This window comes from Rhyacophila brunnea, unplaced genomic scaffold, assembly GCF_057557595.1.
Source record: "Rhyacophila brunnea isolate RB1 unplaced genomic scaffold, BYU_Rbru_1.0 scaffold_13, whole genome shotgun sequence".
Classification (NCBI taxonomy): Eukaryota; Metazoa; Arthropoda; class Insecta; order Trichoptera; family Rhyacophilidae; genus Rhyacophila; species Rhyacophila brunnea.
This window is the reverse complement of record NW_028232785.1, coordinates 31,015,392-31,036,446: the sequence shown is the minus strand read 5'-3', so window position 1 is coordinate 31,036,446 and position 21,055 is coordinate 31,015,392. Positions and strand designations below refer to the sequence as shown.

Below are 21,055 nucleotides of genomic sequence, written 5' to 3'. Positions count from 1 at the left end.
GACTGAGATAAAAATTACGGTATTAACATATGGTTAAATCCTAATCCGTCTATAAAGCGCTTGCGGCGTCCAGTCAATGGGCGGCGCCATCTGTGGGTCTCTTTTCGCCACTACAAATGGACTTTAGTTTGAAAAACTGATTGCTTTAGTTGATTTCTAAAAATTGACCTGACAATTATTGGCCTCCTCCAAGGTCATGCGATTTGATATATCTGGATTATATCCTTTAAAACTTCGTGGAGTCACTGGTTTATGCTGATAAACCCGATGGAAACCAATATTGTTCGCGATATACAACCACCAGTGCTCGAATAAGTGACATCCAAATTGGGTGACCTTAAGTTTCTTCGTTGAGAAACACTGCGGTGACCATATTAATTTTAATCCAATGTAGATATCGATGTTTCGAATATAAAAAAAATGTTTAAAAGTTGTGTTATTAGTGAACCTTTAAATGAACGTACCTGGTCTACTGGCCTGTATTGTCGATCGGAGGAGCCGGGTTGAGGATTCTCATTATTGATTTGGCGAATTGCATCGTCAACAAATTCTTGTTTGATGATGACACCCTCATTATCATTCTCCGACCTTATATTGATCAGGCTGTCTTCACACTCCTGAAAATAACAACATGATTAATAATAATATGATGTAACAGTATCACCATTATGATCAGCCAGAGGCAATCCATTCCAGGATAAGACCTGCCACAGCTGCATTCTCGGCTTTCAGTGGCCACCAATGTACGACTGCATTTGGCAAGTGTATGTATACTCACCGAAAGACATTCCAGCTAACTGCAGCACATTGCATACTTTAATCTTCCTTTTTGTAAACATATAGCACATTGAGTTCTATAGGGTTGTAACTGCAAATCACATGATCTTGAGTAATTCGCACAGCGAAGCATGGAGAGGTGTATTTTGGGCATCACGCGAAAGGACCGTAGGAGCAACGAATGGGTTAGGAAGCAGACAGGAGTACGCGATTTAATAAACGTTGCCAAACAGCTGAAATGGAGATGGGCAGGGCACATTGCTCGCCGAAAAGACGGCCGCTGGACAAATGCTGTCATTTAGTGGTACCCAAGGGTCACGAAACGGCCACAGGGTAGCCCTAAAAGCCGCTGGATTGACGAACTGGTAAAGTTCGGCGAAAATACGTGGCAGCAAATGACACAGGACCGAGAGAGTTGGAGGAAGGTTGGCGAGGCTTTCATCCAGCAGTGGATAATGATGATTGTCAAATGTATCAGTGGGTGATCAATCCATTCTCAAGATTCGACGGTAGACACCTGACATTAACAGATAAGGACATTTGAAAGGATCTAAATAACGATCCTGAGCACAAAGCCTCATTTTCTAAGCTCGAGTTGTCAGCATTTTGGATATCATTTTGGTGTCAATATCCTCAATTGGATACCTACAGCAGCAATTAAATCTCTGTTGCCGTTTGGATCGTGGTATCTTTACCAATTTGGTTTTTCAGCACTCGTGGAAATGAAATCGTAAAACGAGAGCAGTTACAAATGGTAGATATGGAGCTACGTGTTTGTTTATCTAATTTAGAGCCGCGTTTTACAGAATTCTTTCTAAATATCAATTGCTTTCATCTCACTAATAAAATTATTACCACCTGTGTACATATTTGTTCATAAAATAATAATAAAAAATGGATCTTCCCACACTATGATTTCCTTTATTCATATTAATAAGGAACATTTTTTCTTTTTAACGCATTTTGTGTGCCGCGGAAGAAATCCCATTCATGAGTGTGCCGTGAAGTAAAAACGTTTGGCAAACACTGCTGTAGGTACTCACAGCACCGGGATTTATTATGCGACAAATTTATTTGACCCACTTAGTTAGACAGATTAATGAATGTCAATAATAAAATACCAATATACTAATAAAAATAACAGGCAGTCTTTTTCACAAATCTTGTATCCTAAAACAAGTCATCGAAGGAGTGTACAATCCAAACAATTTATCGTTACGTTAAATTTATATCAAACATATTCTTACAAAACACAATTTGTATCCAATGATATAACAATAACGGAGACTTATGTAAATGATCGCATACAAGCACGATGTGAATTACACAATATTTACCTATTTATAATATTAATGAAATATTGTATAAATAGCTAAGTAGGTACCTGATTTTCTGGCTCGCATTTTGAATATGAGCAACTAGGTTGCGGATCACTGTCTTCGGAAAATTCATCTTTGAAATCAACTCGGAGAGAATCAATCTCAGTTTTATTATCGGCAAGGCTGGTTACAGGGCCCTGAAAAACAAGACAGTAGGTATTTTATAATATGTGTTTACACCTATGTATTATTATTAAGCGTTGTGCGCAAACACACGGACGTTTCTGTATGTGACCTATTATCACGGTTCGATACTGTTTACTATTATTAATAAATGTTCAATAGTAAAGTTGTCTTCAGATTCATGAAAGTAGTAAACCAGCAGCCACAGAGACGCAGAACATATAGGTTACTATTTGAGTAGGAACTAGTCAAATGATCGTTGTGAAGTGTCAATGCAACGATGTACAATTTATTACATGTTTTAGTTAGTAAAGTCCAATGTATCACGCATCTGTTTTATTTGCATCAGTAAGAAACCACTTCAACGTAGAATAAACACAATCTTACAATGATTAATAAGTTTGGAAAACCTAACCTCAATCATGCTGTAGGCATCGGAAGCATTCTCTTGCTTTATACAAATGTTTGTAACCGGATTTTTTGGATGGATTATTGGCACATCAAACCATTGCTGGACTTCTGCTTCAGATTCAAAATCAACCAGTTCGCGTTTTACATCCATCTTAAGAAGTTTAATTGACGCAAAATATCACAACAATTATGGTAGGTAAGAAGATTGACAGACGTGTCAATAGACAATTGAATAAAGGTGCGTTCCACTGATGTTTTCATCCGCGTGACCATAGACAATATATGTTAAATAATAATCAAAAGCTTAGAAAGTAGGTAAACCGGAAACCGTTTAAGATTTGACGTTTGGTTCACTGTTCCTGCGAAAATCAAACCATTCTCTGACCGTCAGAAATGATTTGGTATGAAACTTCAGACCAGTTCTGAACCGAAGTCAGCTGTTCAGTGAATCGTTTAGCTGCTGAAACCCAATTCATTGGATGGAAGCTTTCGCCTTAATAGGTACATAGATTGTTTACCAACATACATACATTGCTCTCAATGAGTTGTTATGTTAATCTATCATACATAATTATTATTATAACTAAATTTTATTTCGTCGCCTTTTAGTGCAACCTTCTCTCTTATGGCAGCACTGACACTATTTTAGTAACGTTTTCGTGAGCTGTCAGCTATCACTGATGCCAATTATTGTTCATTCAATTTACGTAACGTTTTTAAAGATGGAAATTAAAAGTGAACCAGCAGACTTTGACACCGATCCCGGAACGTCGTTCAGTTCTATCTATATACCGATAAAACGCTCGCACAGCCTGGAAGGACAAACGTCAGAATCATATTTTATTCGACAATTCCGTATCGAGCATTCGTATGCCATTTTGGAGGTAAATAATATGTTTAAGTTTAATATTAAGTACATTATCTAATTATTGTACAGTGCTTGACGCATACCAATGAAGGCGCAGAGCCAATTGTTTGAAACACAACGCGTAGAATCATTCCGTCACATTATCATATTAAATGAAGTGTGGAAGAGTAGTACACCACATGCCACGCGTTGTTTCTTCTTAAGAAAATAGTTACCATGCACTCAGATTGTCTGTCAGTGTATTTGAATAATATGTTGTCGGTTCGCAGTAAAATACATTATATATTTATATACCTACCAAGATTGGCGTTTTGATAATTACAACTTTCCGTACAAGACGGTTATGGGGAAGGCAGGCGGGAACCGCGCTAATTGTCATAGCCGATATTGTCATACCTAATTTTTGAATTCAAGAATTATAACCTTACCTAATTTAACCTGACCTAAACTAACTCAACCTAACAAATAATCCAGTATATCGGCTATTTTCAAAATGTGTTTGCCGCTGGCTTCCCCATAACAACTTGTACCCAATATACTTATTGAAGGGTTTTGAGTACAGAACAGAGTAATAAATAGACTTCCGTTATGCTATAATACCCCAATACAATACCTTTTGATGCACGGTTTTTTTCTTTTTGTTTCTTTGTTAAACACCATAACAGGTCGTAAAGCCCAATAACAGTAGCAAAACTCCCAGGCTTAAGGAATTTACCTACCTATTAGATTATGTAAATATATTTTTAACCTTATTGGGTCGAAACCGGAGCTCCCGGATGGAAGGCGAGCGCCTTACGCACTGCACCACGCGAGAGTCTTCTACGAAAATGAACCTCACATTATAGACGTGCAATAGTGTATGTTGCAACCTTACAATACACCAATATTGAATGAACGTCTGTGCCTAAACGGACAGCAGTTGTCAGAACGAAATACAAGTGTATTCTTGACATGTGTTTATTTTATTCCATAGTTTTCGACACTTCGATCGGTTGCCTCTTAGGTGTCGGGTTAGGTTAGCTCTCTTAGGTTAGCTGTCGCTTCATTTGAAAGTTTGAAGTTATAATAGTTTCAAAAAATCCCATCGGGCCTTCCGCGCTGGTTGCCACAAAGGCCGAGTATTTATAATACTTTTGAAAAATTGTGACGTCTTCTTGCGGTCGTGTAGTTCTCTTCACATAGTTTAGTTTGTGTGTATTGTTTTCGCTTTGTTTTTACATGTTATACCTATGTAAATTAATTAGAATCATTTATTTTTGTAATTCTCCGTTCTCATCTCTCCAGTGGGTACTTTTATTAGAGTCTCAGTCTTCTTCGTGGTGTCGAGTCTTCGATAGCTACAATGTGTCACTCCAGAAGTTGTCGAAGGCCACACCATTTTCCTCGCCTATAGGACCTCGTCGAAATTGCAGCTTTCTGTGCAAGCCTTGCATGAAGAAAGGTGCTTTATGCTTTGCATTTCACCGCACTCAGAGGTTTGGTCATCGGAGAACCCCCACTTCACCATGTTGTCTCGAGTGCGCCCTACCATGATTGGCTAGTAGTATGGACTTACTCCGTTTCGCATTTTCTAAGGATTTCCTGTGTATCCATTGACAATTTGAAACTAAAAGTTAAAGGTGGCCGCATTCTAAGTCTGCTTTAAGGTGACATTGTATTTATATTGGTCTGGAATAGGCTTAATGATTCAATGTTATAGAACGATATCTCGTCAAACACATTATTTATTTTATAAATATATTAATGACAGTGCATACTTACTATTTTGTTTATAGGTTGACATCAAACCTGATGTGGAAATAATATGTGAAGTTGATCCTCTTCTCAAAGAGACTGACAATGAAAGCAGCCATACGTTCGTCGAATCTAGGGAACGCCCAAATCCGTCTTTGGTGAGTATTATTTTTTCAGATCTAGGTTCGTGCCTAATAAGTTCATATGGGCCTCATCAGAGTAGAGGTTTGTATTAACATATTTTTGTTTTTACGAAAAATGGATGTCAGCCCTTTGTTCAACCTGTTAGGTCAATATATTCTCATACACAAATTGAAAAACAATATGTATACTTGCCAGACCTAGGACTCAAACCTGGGACCCACGACGGTGTAGGCCGACGCTTAAGCCGCGTGGCCATCTTGATACAATTGTTCGATTACTAGACACGCGTACACCGCCTCGTATTGTTGCGAATTATTGACGCATAATATACTTATAAGTGGAAGATATACAGAAATAGTTTGAAAATATATCTGGCAAGTCACTATAAATTATGGAAAGGTGATTATATACGTAACTGTGTATCAGCTTTTTTTTGATCCAACGAATAATTCACAAGATTTATGAATGTTTGAACATACATAATTTGAAAACACTTCTGGGAAATATATAACCAATAGAAAAAAATCTTTTTTGACACCCACTAAGCATCGACCCTGCATCTTGGAATTTGCGCCGACGCTCATTGAACACAGTGGTATAGGCATCTTATCTAATTGCGACGACGAACTCTGAACTCTCAATTTTTACAATATTCTCTGAAGCGCTTTCTAAATTGAGTTATTATCGGCAGTTAGATTTTGTATTTTAAATCAAAATAAGTATTAATTACATTAATTACAAACTGACGTCACGGATCACTTGAAGATGTTGTAACTTACTTGAAATTGCTAATAATTTAATTTACTATTTTTGCCAATCTGCGCAGATCCATTTGGCACCGTGTGTTTTGTGAATAACGATGACGTATTCGACACGTTGCAGATGGACGGGTTTTTACGTGAGAGCCTGCTTAACGCGGCTAACACTATGCTTTGCACTTCTTATTGGTCGTACACTCATGGCTGAGGATCGACATTTTTGTGTTTATAGATTTTTTCAGTTTTGGAAAGCGCTTATGAGCAGGTATTTAAAAGACCAATAGTTAAAATTTCTCATAATTAAGCATGGCAGTCGTAGGATAGTGGTAATGCACAGTGCGCGATACCCAAGATACGCAGTTTTGATTCTTACTTTTTTCGAAAAATAATTTCTCTATTGGCAATATTTTCTCATGAGTGTTTATAAATTATGTATGTTTAACATGGTATGATAAATACTTATCGCACCCTGAGATCTATAGGGTCGCAACTGCAAAATTATCCAAAAATGTACACATAATTTATTTTTTCACACGAAAAAAAACGCAGTCGATTAGATTCGTAATACCGATTGTTCAGTTATCAGCCGAACGCGCTGCCTTTACGCCACTGTATGATACTGCAATCGTGACGATTATACACTATAATATTATAGGTAAGAATTGTTCCGTTGCCTAGGCAGCGAATTTATTATTGTCAGCAATTTGCAATTCCTTACCTAAACAAACAATTAAACGTCAGAGTGACAGTTGGTACTTTAAAAATAAAAAAAAACGATAAATAATTATATAATTTATAGAAATAAACCAACGGCGCTTCAATAGGCGGCCCGATTTCTTACGTGTGTAATTTAACAAGATGATTAAGAGCTAGTCGAAGAATCTAGGTTATCGCAAGTTTTGTTCTTGTTTTGTTACGCAAAAGAAGTATAACTTCTAACGTGAATACATAAGTACACACACCGATTATTTTTATTAGTCCGACATTGAAATATATGATATTTCAAATCATACTGATGATTAAGTTATTTTTATTGTCCTCTTTTATTTCTATATGTTCTATATTATTTTTATTAGTTTTTTTATTTCTTCAATAAAAGAATTTTTATATTAAAACTATGAAGCGGCATCTGCAAGTATGTTCGTCAATTCTAAAACTATATGGCCGCAACTGCTAAAATCCACAATATAATTTTTAAAATATATTAATATATTTAAGAACTACAGGGTAAAGTAACAAAAGAATTCAAACATGGTACAATTTTCTGCAGTCTACTGCAATTAATTACATTGTAGTTAATTATTTAACATTCAAACTCAAATTACTCACGATCATGTTATTTGCAGTTACGACCCTATAGATCTCAATGTGCTATATGTTTACAAAAAGTACGAAGTTTACGAATGTCTTTCGGTGAGTATACACACACTTGCCAAATGCAGTCGTACATTGGTGGCAGGTCTTATCGAGAAATGGATTGACTCTGGCTGATCATAATGGCGATACTGTTACATAATATTATTAATCATGTTGTTATTTTCAGAAGTGTGGAGACAGCTTGATCAATATAAGGTCGGAGAATGATAATGAGGTGTTCATCATCAAACAAGAATTTGTTGACGAAACAATTCGCCAAATCAATAATGAGAATCCTCAACCCGGCTCCTTGGATCGACAATACAGCCCAGTAGACCAGGTACGTTCATTTACAGGTTCACTAATAACACAACTTTTAAACATTTTTTTTAATATTCGAATAATCGATATCTACATGGCATTAAAATTAATATGGTCACCAGAATTATTCTCAAGGAAAAAAATTCTGGTCACCCAATTTGGATGTCATTTATTCGAGAACTGCTGGGTGTATATCGCGAACAATAATGGTTTCCATTGGGTTTATCAGCATAAACCAGTTACTCCACGAAGTATTACAGGAATTAATCCAGATATATCAAATTGCACGACCTTGGAGGAGGTCCATTTTTTGAAATCAACTAAAGCAATCGTTTATAATCGGTTCACGAAAGAAAATAAGTGACAATCGTGTCGTACTCACCTCATCAGGCGGCGGAGGACGCCGCTGCGCGAACTTCTGATTTTGATCGATTTACAATGCTTGAGACCACTGTAGCGAGAGAATGCCTCATCTGAGTACTACTGTAACAAACCATTTAATTGGCACCAACAAAAATGCCTGTGTACGAAATAAAAAACAAAAACTTGGTGGAGCTAGTAGTAGTAATTCTGACTGACACTGGAAATAAAAAACCGTTAAGTTATGGGGAATATATAAAACAAGCGTGGTTAAATTGCTCCTACGACCTTTTTGAAAAAATTTAAAACAAGCAAAAATTATATATTCAAAGAATAAAATATATGCATTCGTCTAGAAACACGATGAAAGATAGAATCTCAAGAATTATTGCAAAAATTAAATCCTTTTTATTAAAATTCGTAAAAACTACTTTTTCATTTTTTCATTCACAATAAAAAAAAACTGCTCGGCACGTCAGACAGTCGAAAGATTATATATAGAAAATTTTGGCACGGGTGCCACTGTAAAAAGGTTTGCTAACACCGTGTCTAGGTATAATATTTATACCTAGATCTTTTACTTATAATTAACTGTTATTTAAAAATCTTATAATTTAAATTTATTAATACTTTTAAATGTCTTTTTTAGATTATCGCTAGAAGCACTGAACCGGCCAATGTTGCGAGTTTCATATCGTCCAGGGACGTGACTGAAGAACGAGCGTCTAGTGAAGACCTACACATTGAGGAACAAAACATTAAGAAAGAACTAGGGGAATATATTGAAAGGTACAAAGATGTCGCCTGTCGCAATACTAAACGTGATATTTGTCAATCGAATATGTTAACCACAGAATTATTAGTGGCTGTTATACAACTGAAAAAAAAATCATTTCATAAAGAAAATTTTGTGTGCAGTATCTGTTTTGATTTTTTTTCATCGTTCGACCTAATGTTGCTTCACAAAGCGATACATAAAACCACAATTGCAAAAACGACCGATTCCGTTGCAAATCTGGTTATATGTGACGATGGTCATTTTTCAAGATTTCGTTCTGGTCACGTGAAATCACACAAAATGACTTATTCTGATGAAAAGCCATTTAAATGTGATAAGTGCAAATACTCATGCAAACAATCTGGTCATATGAAAACACACAAAATGACTCATTCTGTTGAAAAGTCATTTAACTGTGATAAATGCAATTACTCATGCATACAGTCTGGTCGCATGAAAATACATAAAATGACTCATTCTGGTGAAAAGCCATTTAAATGTGATAAATGCAATTACTCGTGCACAACGTCTGGTGGAATGAAAACTCATAAAATGACTCATTCTTTTGACAAGCCATTTAAATGTGATATATGCAATTACTCATGCAGAGTATCTTTTGAAATGAAAAAACACAAAATGTCTCATTCAAGTGAAACGCCATTTAAGTGTGATAAGTGCAATTACACATGCAAACAATTAGATAACTTAAAAAAACACAAAATGACTCATTCTGGTGAAAAGCCATTTAAGTGTGATAAGTGCAATTACACATGCAAACAATTCGATAACTTAAAAAAACACAAAATGACTCATTCTGGTGAAAAGCCATTTGAATGTGATATATGCAATTACTCAAACAAACATTTAGGTGACATGAAAACACACAAAACTACATATTCTGTTTCTAAGCCATTTCAATGTGATAAGTGTACTTACGCATCCACAACGTTTGGTAGCATGAAATTGCATAAACGGACCCATTCAAGTGAAAAGCCATTTAAATGTGATATATGCAATTTCTCATGCAAACAATCAGGTAACATAAAAACACACAAAATGACTCATTCTGGTGAAAAGCCATTTATATGTGACACATGCAATTATTCATGCACACGATCAGATGTCATGAAAAGACACAAAATGACTCATTCTGGTGACAAGCCATTTAAATGTGATATATGCAATTACTCATGCAGAGTATCTTTTGAAATGAAAAAACACAAAATGTCTCATTCAAGTGAAAAGCCATTTAAGTGTGATAAGTGCAATTACACATGCAAACAATTAGATAACTTAAAAAAACACAAAATGACTCATTCTGGTGAAAAGCCATTTGAATGTGATATATGCAATTACTCAAACAAACATTTAGGTGACATGAAAACACACAAAACTACATATTCTGTTTCTAAGCCATTTCAATGTGATAAGTGTACTTACGCATCCACAACGTTTGGTAGCATGAAATTGCATAAACGGACCCATTCAAGTGAAAAGCCATTTAAATGTGATATATGCAATTTCTCATGCAAACAATCAGGTAACATGAAAACACACAAAATGACTCATTCTGGTGAAAAGCCATTTATATGTGACACATGCAATTATTCATGCACACGATCAGATGTCATGAAAAGACACAAAATGACTCATTCTGGTGAAAAGCCATTTAAATGTGATAAATGCAAATACTCATGCACGACGTCTAGTAGTTTGACAATACACAAAATGAGTCATTCTGGCGAAAAGCCATTTAACTGTGATAAATGCAATTACTCATGCAGACAGTCATGTACCATGAAAAGACATAAAATGACTCATTCACGACGTCTGATAACATGAAAAGACACAAAATGACTCATTCTGGTGAAAAACCATTTAAATGTGATAAGTGCGAATACTCATGCAGCCAATCAAGTGACATAAAAAGACACAAAATGGTCATTCTGGTGAAAAAACATTTAAATGTGACACATGAAATTACTCATGCACGACGTCTAGTCACATGACAAGACAAAAAATTACTCATCCTGTTGGAAAGTTATTATGTGTTAAATGTTACTTTATTTTTAATATTATTATGTTATTTTTATTATTATTATATTATAATTACTCTTGCATAAAATCTAGTACCATGAAATTGCATAAAAAGACTCATTCTGCTGAAAAACTTTTGAACTGCATTGTATTGTTTAATTTAATAAAACGCATTTTTTTTGTTGTACTTATTCCACATTTAAGCAATAAATTAGGTCCGGTTTCGTCTGACTCAGAGGGATGCGTTTTAATAAATTAAACAACAATGAAATGTGATTAAGAAAAATTACTTATACATACATTCAGGTACCATGAAAAAACACAAAAACACGCAGTCTGGTGAAAAGCTTTTTAAACGTGATTTATGTAATAATTACTCGTGCATAAAATCTGGTAGCATAAAATTGCACAAAATGACTCATTCTAGTTTAAAGCCATTTACATATGATAATTGCAATTTCTCATGCATATATTTTATAGATAGATGAGTATTTTTTGACAAAGTATATTCTGTTATGGTTTGGTTTCGCAGGGTTTAAGGCGATTTACATATTTTAGATAATTCACAATTTTAACTAAATTAATAAATATGTTAGTACCTTCCTATCTGTAAACATTAAAGTCAAAGATAAACTTTCAATTAAAAAAAAATGTTATAACATGTGAAATTGTCAAAGGACCCCATCTTATTATTACTTAGGGACATATAGTTTAATGTCATATTATTAAGGTATTAGTTTATTAAGTTTTCTATGATGTGCTTAAGAGATTTTTACTTGTTCTTTGTTTTAATATTTTTTATAATCATTTTAAAAAACATAGATTTTTATAAAAATATAAATGTTTGCAAGCTTCGTACTTTTGCGCTAGGTGCCTCTGCACATCTATTCTTGTCACAAGATTGCTATCGAGGGTAGTTTTTCCTTTTTATATCGAAGTATTAGCACGTATTGTAACAATTTTACAACCAACTTCTTGTTATTGTTACAAGAACTGCTAATACTTCGACACAAAAAAATGAAAACCTCCCTCGATAGTTGCCGATAGCGGCCGATAGCAGTCTTGTGTATAGAATAGATGGTCTGGTAGATAAACACATTTACTTAATTGAATCGAAATACGTGTAACGTCACTAAATACAAAAAAAAATGTTCAACTGTCATCGTATTTTCGTTTATGTCTGTAAATAATTGTAGGTGTTCTTTAATGTTCTATGCAAGCTCATCTTAATTATTAAGAGTTTGCCTTGTTATGGTAATAATAGTTATGTCCGAAGAGATTGGAATTGGTTAGGTACCTATGTCTAAATAAAATGTCAGCCGACGGAAGTTTTTGTTTTGAATGAATGAACCCAACATTTTTAGCCGTTTGCAAAGTGGAAGATACCAACCTGCTGTGTATGACGATAGCTTAGTTAAAAACTGAATTTTGTGACAATATGTATTATATTTTGTTTATAAATAAAGAAAATCGGAAACATATTTGGTTTTAATCGTTTTTATTCACACTATCCCATTCATAATAAGTAGCACCTGTTCGCACAAGGAAACTATTTATTATTGTAACCCATAATATTATAGTTATTGCCATCTCCCGTCAGTGCGAAGAATATGCATTCTCTTTCTTCGCTCGGTATGCTTGTTGCTGGTCATCTTCTGTTATTTGGGACTTGGGAGAGATCAAATAAACACAACGGAGATTTTTATTTGACATATACCTAGTTTACTATTTATTACATTTTCATAATTTTTTCGGAATGCGAAATGCATATGTTTACAATAGCAATCTCTGGTGGAAGCCTATTAGATATTTTTCGCTTACGATCTTGCCATCAGCGAGAAGCGCTTTTTGATATCGCTATCAGCGAGGCGCGCTTTAGCACTGCAAGTGATCTCCCACCATAAAAGCGGTATACACAAATGGAGCGTTGCTTTTTTGTGTTCGGACAAACAGCGTTGCCGGATATTTTTTTTCTCTTAACCGACCAGTACTATGAGTCAGCTCGGAAATGGTTCCGGCCTCTCTAGACCCCCAGAGAAGACATCCCCAAATGGGAACAATTCAAAGGTGTGACATTATGACGTCATCTTTCAAATAAGAAAAATCGGAAACGCTCCTTTTTAATAAAGTATCGACGTAAAGAATAGACCTTTCCAACAGGTCTATTCTTAACGGTCATCACTTTAGTACGTTTCCATTATTTCCATTGTCCAAATTAATACGAAAGGCATTCCATACATTAAACAGTTATCGGCGGCTTTCTCCAATTCGTAATACAGCGAAAATTTAGGTTGGTAGACATGTCGGTCAAATTTGGATCGTGCTTCCTGTGAAGAGCGATCCTAAGCTGATGAAGCCGAATCAGCGCCGTCTACTCGGTGTCCGGCAATGAGTCAAAACAGATGTTTTACACGTCTTGAGTGAAGTATTTTTATTGTTTATAATTACTAATGACCTATTAAGTTTTGACAATTTATTATTGATGATAATAGAGGGGGTTTTTTACAAACACCAACTATTCATAATTTTTTTGTAATATTTTTTTATTGTGACCCATGACTTGATAGGTAGGTAATGGAAATGTTACCTACTTTATTGTATTGATTTTTTATATAAGTTAGAGTTAAAAGACGTACTCATTGTAAGTGTTTATTTGCCTTTTGGTGAGTGAACACAGTACCTTGAAGATGCCGAAAGGCGAAACCCGGGTCGCAAATAATACCGTCATAACATACCTCTTGAGACCCGAGGGAGAACCAGCCATTGAAAAAAATATTTCTTTGATTTTATTGAATTAATTCAGAAGAAGGAAGAAGAGAGTCTATGACAAAAAATTTTTTTTTTTTTTTTATTTTATGACAAGTAAAATGAGGCGCCGAGTGCCAAAGGAGCTCAAGCGCCAACTTTTCGATTTTTGACATTTGAATGTAGGATATTTCTATAAATCGATATGTCTCATGCCACAAAGTCTTATCGCTCAAATAATTATAGATATTTTACAATAGACATTTATTTTCTGTGGCATAATTGTTTTGGTCGTTATGTCGGCACGCCACAGAAGCTTATCCGCCATTATACTATGGAGAGCGCGCGACCAAAACAGCTGTCAGATTTGTCGTATTGAATATACGTTATCAACAGTGAAAAAAACTAAAAATGAGCTCAAGAAGGATTAGAAAAATAGTTTCGATGTGTGGTAAACCTGTAAACGAGGAAAATCGCGGTAAGTTTAACATGTTCTATCCGTTTTTCTCTCACATAGGTACGCAGCTGTTTAAAATATTTTAGATTACTTTTGAAATATGGTTATTAATTATTATGTCCACTAACTATTAACTATTAACTATTAATTATGTCCACTAACACATGAAGTGTGGAAAGGAAAATAATTCTTATTTCTAATTTCATCTTGTTTTATATCCAATTACGATTGATATACACTAAAAAAAGTATTTAAAAAATCACCTGAATCCTTGAGAAAAAATGATGGTGTTAAATTTGAATAATGATTTTGTTATTTTGGCCAGTTTGGAGTAACGATTTTATTTAGTATTATTAATAATATTGGGTATATAGATAGTTATTACAAAAAAAAAAACAATCCAAAGGCTTTGAAATCATTGCTGTAATGGCAAAAACGTATTTAATATTATATGGCAAATTTTGTGCCAAACAAACTCATGTAACAATCATAACAAATTTGACCATTTTTTCAGTGTTTATTTGGCATAATAAAATTTGTTTATATCAAAATGTTTTTTTATTGCTTACCAAACCCTTACTTTAAAACATTTTTTTTAAATTAATGCCATTACTTGAGTTTGAAAATGTTAATGCCACAGAAGCTTATGCAATAAATAAAAGTATCAAGTGCCACCTTTTTTCATTTTTCTATATGCCAAAGAGGCTCAAACACCATTTTTTTTTGGAATCCAATAGATATTTTTCATTAAATATTATTGCAAATAATACTTTGATTTTTTTAAATTTGCTTTGCTTAGAAAATAATTGTCCATTTCAACATTCAAGTTTAAAATTAAAAAAATAAATTCACTGAAAACTTGACGGCCATTTTGTAGCACTTTTGTTAAATGGTGCTTGAGCTCCTTTGGCGCTCGGCGCCTCAAATAGGTATTCTATATGCACATTATGTGGATATCAAGTCTGAGTTCTAGGATCATAAGGGCGAAACTACAAAAATGGCTGTTTTGTGTTAAATATTGCATTGTCTTGCTAGAACGCAGTTCTATCATATGTACAAAGATGAAACTCGTACGTGTAGCGGTTTGCCAGATATTACTTGGCGTATGTACAAATCCACGTGGAATTTTAATGTCATATGGGTGAATGTCCTCTTACACCTGTGCGACTCTGACATTAATGCCGATTAATCAAGGACACTTCGACGTAAGTGGCGTTTCGCCTTTATGTCACTGACATAAAGTTTAGTTTATGGAAGTTTCGTAATTTTTAGTTTGGCGTAAGTTGTCAATTTGACTTAAGTAAACACTTGTTATCGGTTCATATTTGCATATCAACAATGTTTTGGAGAGGTAATGATTGTGGATATCTTTAAACAGAACCAACGTACAAGCATGCGAAGTAAGTAATTACTTATGTATATGTATAAGTTATGTTATTTCGACTCCTAACCGGTCAAATTGTTTTTAAATGTAATCTGATTAAATATTTATATACTTACAGCATCATTATAAATCATGTTTTTGCAGATCGAAATACAGAATTGGAAGACGAAGAACTGAATGTTTTGAACTCAAATCATGTACCAGATAATACACCGACTAATGATTATAATTTCAAGGAGAATAACTCTGATAAACAGTTAACCTTGATGAAATATTATAATGAATTGTTCATTTGTTCAGATATGGCTTTATCCACTAGCTGAGTGTATTAAAAATACGTTTTTTTTTCTCAGACATGCATATTATCATCTTAGGAGTTACTTCATGGTTGCAGAGCTCAAGATAATATTTTCGAGAGTTTCTCCCTGATACGTCGTTACCAGGATGGCCAGCAAAATTACTAATGGAAAATAATGCAGAATATTCACTCATCATAAAAGACAGAATTGAGCTCTATTATGTATTATGTAATTAATATTTTATATTTTTTTTAGAAAACCAAATTCAAAATATCTGTCTTTTGTATTAAAAATACTATTTCTTTTCTTAGACATGCACATCATCCCAGAATTTATTTCGTGGTTGAATAGTGAAACAGGATTTTTTGAAGAGATTGTATTTGAGCCATTACCAGGATATTCGGAACAATTATTATTGTCAGTAGAAAATATATTAGAACCTACGCATGAACCACCATTATATGCTGAATTTAACCATGGTATATACTTCATAATATTATATTATGAAAACAGATAAAAGTGAGTTAATTCATCGATTTCCTGTAGAACAAACTCATTTACAGCATCTCAGGAATTACTACGTCTTTGAATAGCTCAACCGGTTTTTTGAAAAATTTAATGGATGCCCAGAAGAAATTACAATAAGAAATAATGTCGATGATGTCCGATAATGTTCAATTCAGAAATAAGATTGTGTTTTTGATGAGTTAAATAATAAACGAACATGTATTGCTAAGCCCTACGAATGGAAAAGAAATAAGCATATAACTAATAGACAAAACGGAACGTTATATATTTCAGTTACAGGTAAGCAAATTGAAGGAAGTTATTTAAAGCCCAAAGACTGTTCTAAATGTCCCAGAAAGTGCAATGAAAATTTTACCGAAACAGTACGGCAAACAATGTTGAATTCATATTGGTCTTTAGGCGATATTGAAAAACAAAGACTGGATGGTGCCACAAGATGTTCATTATAAAACATAGTCGTTCCCAAAAATTCCGATAGTTAATCAAATGTTCTTTGAATCCAGGCACTCGCAAATGAAATGAGATTCCGTTCATGCGAGAATCGAAAACTAAAGCATTTGGATATAAATACCATCCATCCGCATGGTACTCTGCTGTTCAGATGGCACACAAAAAAATACAATGTAACTGAGATGGATCAACAAGATTTTCTTGATTTTTCTGAATTACAAAATGACAAAAATGCATATAAGAAATATAGAATAAAATAAAAATAAAAAAGAATAAAAATAAGAAGATTGATGCGGATGGAGAAAGTGTTATACGATTCATACGGATTGAGAAAATATGAATGTGACGAGCCATTCAAAATGCTCCAAGTCATACGAAGAGAAACCAGAATAATTAACCATTCATCTTTTCGACTCCAACCTAAATATAACGCAGCACTTTCCCTCACTGCGAAAAAGATATCAATGGGCATTATTCAGGAACAATATCATTATTTTTACAATTCTTTAAAGTTGTCAAATGTTGACAATAATTAGGAAAACATGGATGAAAAAGATGCATAACAAAATTATGTATATAGTTAGATTTAGGAATAGAATTTGATGAAAGATATTTCGCCTATATTTTGTATTATCTATATTGTATTAAGAACAAATATTTACCAGTAACCTTATTTGAAAATATTTTGAGAGACAAAAGGGCGAATGTTTCCCGTTAATTATATTTTATTTTTTCCAATCTAACTAATGACTAAAATGACGATATTGATGCTCTACATTACTCTTATTAATATGTTACAACGGCTTTAGTTTTTTTTTTGTATTTTTACAGTGTGAAATTGTTTTTTTTAACAATAAAAACTATTTTACCCTATTTTCCCATTTATCTCAGTACAGTGTTTTTGTAGTTTCGCCCTTATGATCCTAGATCTCCGAAGTCACACTGGAGATGAATATTACTTTCTCTATAAACCTAGGGAAGGTAAAAAGAACAACTTTTTCAAAGGAATGGATAATTTTATTAGAACATTATCAATAAAAACAATAAAAAAACATTATAAATAGGATAATTAAATATATTTACACTTAAAATATATACTTTAAAATTGCTTTGAGCTGCATCATACAGCTCAAAGAAAAATTTTGTACACAGGTATATATTGCATTTTAATATTTGCAAATATACCTGGTGCGGGACTTGCATCCAGGATATCTGCACACGAATGTTGAATGGTCATCCTGAAAGCAAGGAAGATGGCCAACGTGTTCCAACCGCACCTCAGCGATCGGTTGAGGGACAACATTTCTCCTGCGAGCAGCTGGCTCTGTGTCTACCTGGGATGTCGAGGTTAACATGTTTCTTGGCCGACCTCGTGCTGGCGGTCTTAAAATGTTGGCTACCCGACCTTCATACCGAATCATAGCTTTTGCTTATCTGATTCGGTACGAAAACGGTCCTATAATGTCCTTTCGGAGTACATTTTCTTGTTTACAATTCCGCATATACATCAGCCAATAATAATTATTTACCACCGCCGAGTCCACAAAGTGGTTAAAAATCCTCACAGGCCATTTGTATGTCTTCATCGCAGTCCGGTAATAAGCAATCATCCGATCGCAAAGATCAATGCCACCCATCGACTTATTGTAGTGCTAAACAACGGCCGACTGAGTGACATTGATCTTCCTCTTTACTTCCTTCGACCATCGCATGCAGGTACCAACAGGAGTACTCGCGACCGCAGTGGAAAGTAATAACACGAATTTATTTTCTTCCCACTTGACTGCACAGACTTTGTCTTGCTGCCGAACCTTCTCACCCCAATCTCCCCTCTGCATTGCCTTATCGTTTTTTAATTTCTTTATCACATCGCCGATTCTATTACTTCTGACAGTTCCAGTTAAGAATATTTTGTCTAGAAGTAACGAATCGGCGAGCTTTAAACTAGTGAAAAAACGATCAGTATAGACAATGCAGGAGGAGTCATTGGGGAGAGTCCGGCAGAGTAACTTGACCACATTTGCACCCAGACCGAACTGCTTCATATCTCCATCTGATACCGTTCCCTTCCCTATATATATCTGAAAATCTAACACTAATCCATCTCTGGCCGCGAGAACAAAATTTTTAAGGCCTACAGGATTTGGCTTGTTACGCACAAATTGCCTGTGTTCACAGCGGCCACTGAACCGTATCATTTGCTCGCCGATGGCGTTATGAGCAGGTCTGGGCAAAGTATGGCATTTTTTTAGTACCTCACTCAAAAAGGGACTAATTTTCCAAAGTTTATCTGTGCAGCCCATGTTCAGTAGTGTTATCTGCGAAATGCAAGTGATTCCGCAGTTCGAAGTACCGGTCTCTGGGCATTGCTTGATTAATAATTGGAATGTTTAGATCATAACACCAGTACATTCGAGTCTACGGAAGCTTCAACTTACCTATCATAATTTGTATGCCAATGAATATGGCCAATTCCTTCGAATTCGAAGTCCTTAATATAAATTTGTCTGCCCAGCTATTTTTTTTAAGAGAGCGAGGTTGAAATATTCGAAAAAGGAGTTTTATGTTTTATGGGTTATTTAGGAGTTTTTTCAGTTATTATTTTATTTAGAATTATTTAGGAGATATGTTTAATATTAAGTAAAGTAGGTATATGATGTCTAATTGTACAGTGTTTGACGCATACCAATAAAGGCGCAGTGCCTATTGTTTGAAACTCAACGCGTGGAAACATTCGGTCATATTATCATATTAAATGAAGTTTGGACAACTCACGTCGTAAGTTATTTGCGCATTTTATCACATGCCACGCGTTGTTTATTCTTAAAAAAAGAGTAAACATGGCCTTATGGAGTGGAGTTACCCATGGAATTAATATGTTTCCTGTCCGCAGTAAAATGCAATATTTACTTATTATTATGATGTATGTAGCATCTGATCTTTGGAATGTTGGCATTTAAAATAAGTACTGTGTGATTAGGTAAAACCCTTCTCTATAAAAACGTCAGCAATTTCATATCACAAACCTTACCTCAATAACAAACATACACCTGATAAAAGTTTGCAATCCCTGATAAATATTATAAAATAAATAACATTTCACAAACGATTTCTGCGAGAGGCGATCTTCGAGTACCTGCCCTGCGCCCAATGCTATTTCCTATCCCTAAACCTCGGCCGAGCCAAGGTCGCTTCGATCAAAAGCAATGGTAAATTTTCAAAACCCAAAAAGACCTGAGAACATTCGGGAATTTAGCTGTACTCTTCAGACTTTCTACGCATCTCCCTCCTTCTCTTCAAAAGATAATAATTGGATATATTTTCCAATCAGTATGAAAAAAAACTGCGAAAGCGGTGGTACCTCGCAAGGGTCCGCTGCCCACGCGGCGGATATACCATGCCAACAGAAAGCCACACTTGTTTCAACATTATAAATCAGTGTATCCCTTGTGTGTTATAATAATTCATACAACCTTCAAGCAGCCCGTGAACCTAATAAGGTGGGTCAGTGTTACTCCCGATAATGTACCTAAAATTAATTATATGACATTCCTATATATATAATTAGTTGATTTAATAAAACGCAAAAACTTTTAGTGCTTCATCAACTTCCGCCTTAGAGGAACAATTCTAAAATTGATAATCTCCCTCTAAAGCGGACGAAACCGGTCCAGATTTATTAAAAAGTAAAAGTAAAATAAGTACTTATAAATTTGCGATTTATTAAAGTAATTCCAATTTGTAATTGACAAAATTCATTATTTTTAAAAAATATTTATGTTTTCCCTTATTAGCAAGACACCACACTGACGCCTTCAAGAATACATGTCGCTCTGAAGTGTCTTAGCATAATTCCAAGTCATACCAACATTTTGTAGGTCTCCAGTGTGCACTCTATAGATAGATGGTGTTTACCTACTTTCCAGGAAGACAGAATCTATTTGGCTGGAAGCAGGTTGAAGTTTTTTCTCGAAACCCAGTAAAGCTACCTCCAGCTTTCTCGTTCCCTAGTTTTTTTGCTGTCACATGCATCCTCAAACATTATGAATCCAGCGGGCTTAAGGATGTACCTGTGGGCGTTTAGTGCTCCGCTCTTTGGGTACCATTGTAGGACGGCATTTGTCCAGCGGTTGTCCACTCACTGAC

General features: G+C 34.7%; 1 protein-coding gene across 1 annotated transcript in view; it reads right to left on the bottom strand.

Moving 5' to 3' along the window:
• The window catches only part of LOC147077266 (uncharacterized), a 38,101-nt gene that overhangs the window by 4,430 nt on the left and 12,616 nt on the right, over positions 1-21,055 (bottom strand). Inside the window, exons 5-6 of the mRNA XM_085941037.1 lie at positions 2,162-2,293; positions 465-617 (exon numbers count right to left, since the gene is read on the bottom strand). Coding sequence (XP_085797163.1) covers positions 465-617; positions 2,162-2,293 — 285 coding nt within the window. The remainder of the gene's footprint in view (positions 1-464; positions 618-2,161; positions 2,294-21,055) is intronic.